Source organism: Heptranchias perlo, chromosome 22, assembly GCF_035084215.1.
Source record: "Heptranchias perlo isolate sHepPer1 chromosome 22, sHepPer1.hap1, whole genome shotgun sequence".
NCBI classification, from domain to species: domain Eukaryota; kingdom Metazoa; phylum Chordata; class Chondrichthyes; order Hexanchiformes; family Hexanchidae; genus Heptranchias; species Heptranchias perlo.
This window is the reverse complement of record NC_090346.1, coordinates 21,337,536-21,340,189: the sequence shown is the minus strand read 5'-3', so window position 1 is coordinate 21,340,189 and position 2,654 is coordinate 21,337,536. Positions and strand designations below refer to the sequence as shown.

General features: G+C 35.3%; 1 protein-coding gene across 1 annotated transcript; it reads left to right on the top strand.

The window, feature by feature from the left end:
- Positions 1-709: 709 nt before the first annotated feature.
- LOC137340586 (hemoglobin subunit beta-like) lies at positions 710-2,282 on the top strand. Its single transcript, XM_068003132.1, has 3 exons — positions 710-857; positions 1,150-1,357; positions 1,888-2,282. The coding sequence occupies exons 1-3, from the start codon at positions 766-768 to the stop codon at positions 2,014-2,016; spliced, it is 429 nt and encodes a 142-aa protein (XP_067859233.1). The 5' UTR covers positions 710-765; the 3' UTR covers positions 2,017-2,282.
- The last annotated feature ends 372 nt before the right edge of the window (positions 2,283-2,654 follow it).

Below are 2,654 nucleotides of genomic sequence, written 5' to 3'. Positions count from 1 at the left end.
TTTTTTGTCTAATATGCTAGTTAGATAGTGTGTATGCAGAGAAAATACTATCAGAAACAATGCACACAAAAAAAAATTTAAAAAATTATATTTGTTCTTTATCCTAATTATTTGTATTGAGAGTTAAAGAATACTAATGGTGAAAAAGAAAGTATTAATAGACAATCCTAGAATAATGAATTATTGATAATCCCAGTCTTTTGGAGATTTGATCAAAAATAATATTCCATCAAGTTAATAATCTTGCCCTGTTCTAAAATTTTATCAACACAATTCCATATATTTAGGTTAGAACAGCATTAACTGTATATTTATGAATGCACTAGCATTTTGTTTCAACAATAGAATTGCATAATCTTGCGTCATTTTGTAAATTAAGTATATGATGTTGAGTGAAAAACTTTAACAGAAACAAGGAAATGTGAGAATTAGTTAACTGCAATTAACCGGGAAGAGGTTTCCGCAGTTTGGAACTGAGAGTGTTAAAATATTATTCAGCAAAATAGTACAACTATTCTTTGTGATGGGCGGACAGAGGTGAGCCACGAATGACTGAATGTTTAACATGTGTTTATCTTAACGCTCAAACACAGAAGTGTGCCGCCCAGTGATAGGGAGGTAGGTCCCACCTACCAATCATTCAGCCTATTACATTGGGCCGATGGTTTGGGATGTGCCCCATTCCAGACTATAAAAATCAGACAGAAACTGCAGATTCACACAGCTTTCTTATACAAGAGCAGCAGTGAGATCTTAACAGACAAAATGGTTCACTGGGTTGGACATGAGAAAGACCACATCATCTCCATATGGTCTTCTCTCAAGAAAGATGTAATTGGCCCCAAAGTCCTTGAAAGGTATGGTGAAAAGATATTTCTATTTTAAATATAATGCATGCTTTATATTTTCAAGCAAGATTGCCCAACAGAGATTGATGTTACGAAGGATGTTTATTTTCCAATGGTTCCCTAAACATTGTTACAGGGTAAGGTAATTAGTATTAAAGGTTTCACTGAAGTTCCAGTCATGCCCCTGTAAAGCTTAACGTTTTACTTGGTTTAAATTGATTCATTGATTAGCTTTGAGATTTAAATTCAATCCAGAACTTGACATAAACCAGTTGGATTATTTTGTTTTTTTTCCCTCCAGGATGTTCGTTGTCTATCCCTGGACTCAGAAGTACTTTCCCTTCGATGGTAAATTTAAAGCTGAAGATCACCCTGTTAAAGTTCATGCAGACAAAGTGGTATCTGCTCTGGATATTGCTGTCGCACACTTAGATAGCGTCAAGGATAACTTTACAGAACTCAGCAAGAAGCATGCTGACATTTTCCATGTGGATGTCGAAAACTTCAAGGTACGAAACTGATCTTTTTAAATATATATTTAATTTACACTAAAGTTATATTGTAAATGCAACCTAATCCCAGTGCCAGGGCACGACATGACACCCAAATAAAGTAGATTGCATCTCCGTGAAAAAGAAAAATGTTGCTATGGAGGATGGCTGTTTTGCACTGGAAAAGAGAATTTCACTCCACTTTGCTGTGAAGTCAGGTGGGGCCATAACTCTGGGTGTGGAGTTCACAAGTTTGGCAAACTGGAACCACTTCATCTGGCACCAACTTGTTGTATAAATGCACCTGGTGCTGTCATGGACACCCTCTCATTGACTCATACATTGGTTTACACAGGATCACATACTGATCTTAAACAATGCTTTTTTTGCACTATTCCATTTATGCAGCGATTTTTCCTGTAATGATTAACTTTCCCATATAATATTTTCTGACAAAATCATTCGGTGCTTTGAGTTATAAATTTAGCCCATAAAAGCACACTTTGTTTTTAATTTGTATAATGGGTTTTTCTTCTTTTGTTTTATAGCTGCTGGCTGACTGCTTTATCATCGAACTGGCCCATTGCTTGCAAGCGAAATTCACTCCTGAGGTTCAAGTAGCTTGGGAGAAATTTTTTAAAGTGGTAGTTGATGCTCTGTCCAAGGAGTACCATTAAATCTACAAGTGCGTGGACCATTCATCCTACATCAAGAAATGCAATCCATGAAAATATGCATCAACATCTACAAAAAAATTATTCTCAGTGCTCATCTTAAGAAATTGTATAACAGCAAGTTCAAATCATGCTGAAATAAAACTGGTGTGTTGTTGAAAAGAATGCTCCTCTTTGTATGCTAATTCCTATTCAAATTTCTAAAAATATTTCCATGTATTCCTTCTGTTGCTTAGAGCTTCAATAAAGAATCATTAATACTCTTACAATTGCCATATGTGAATTCTTCATTTAACTTTAGTCAAAAGCATAAATAAAAGTGAGATAACCCAGGTCAAAATTCAGATTTCAAAGGTCCATTTCTCAGTCACTCTTGAGGTCTCCAATGGTAATTTATCAAATAAAACTATAAAGTTTAAAAAGCACGTTGAAAATTACAGACAGTGAACGGTCCAGTTATAGTCTCGTTTTTGTGTTCATGTAAATGTTGCATCAACATTAAATTGCAGTGCACCCAGGTAGTGTAGTAAGGAATTACTAACACATGTATTTTGGCACATGGTGTTATATCACCTCGTGGAGGTACACTCATGTGGCTTTGGCTTTGCAGCACCTACAGTATAATTGAACTTATACCATTT

Coding starts and splice junctions, on each gene's coding strand:
- LOC137340586 (XM_068003132.1), top strand. CDS start 766: ATGGTTCACTGGGTTGGACATGAGAAAGACCACATCATCTCCATATGG. Junction 858..1,149: donor GGCCCCAAAGTCCTTGAAAG/GTATGGTGAAAA, acceptor TTTTCCCTCCAG/GATGTTCGTTGTCTATCCCT. Junction 1,358..1,887: donor TGGATGTCGAAAACTTCAAG/GTACGAAACTGA, acceptor TTTGTTTTATAG/CTGCTGGCTGACTGCTTTAT.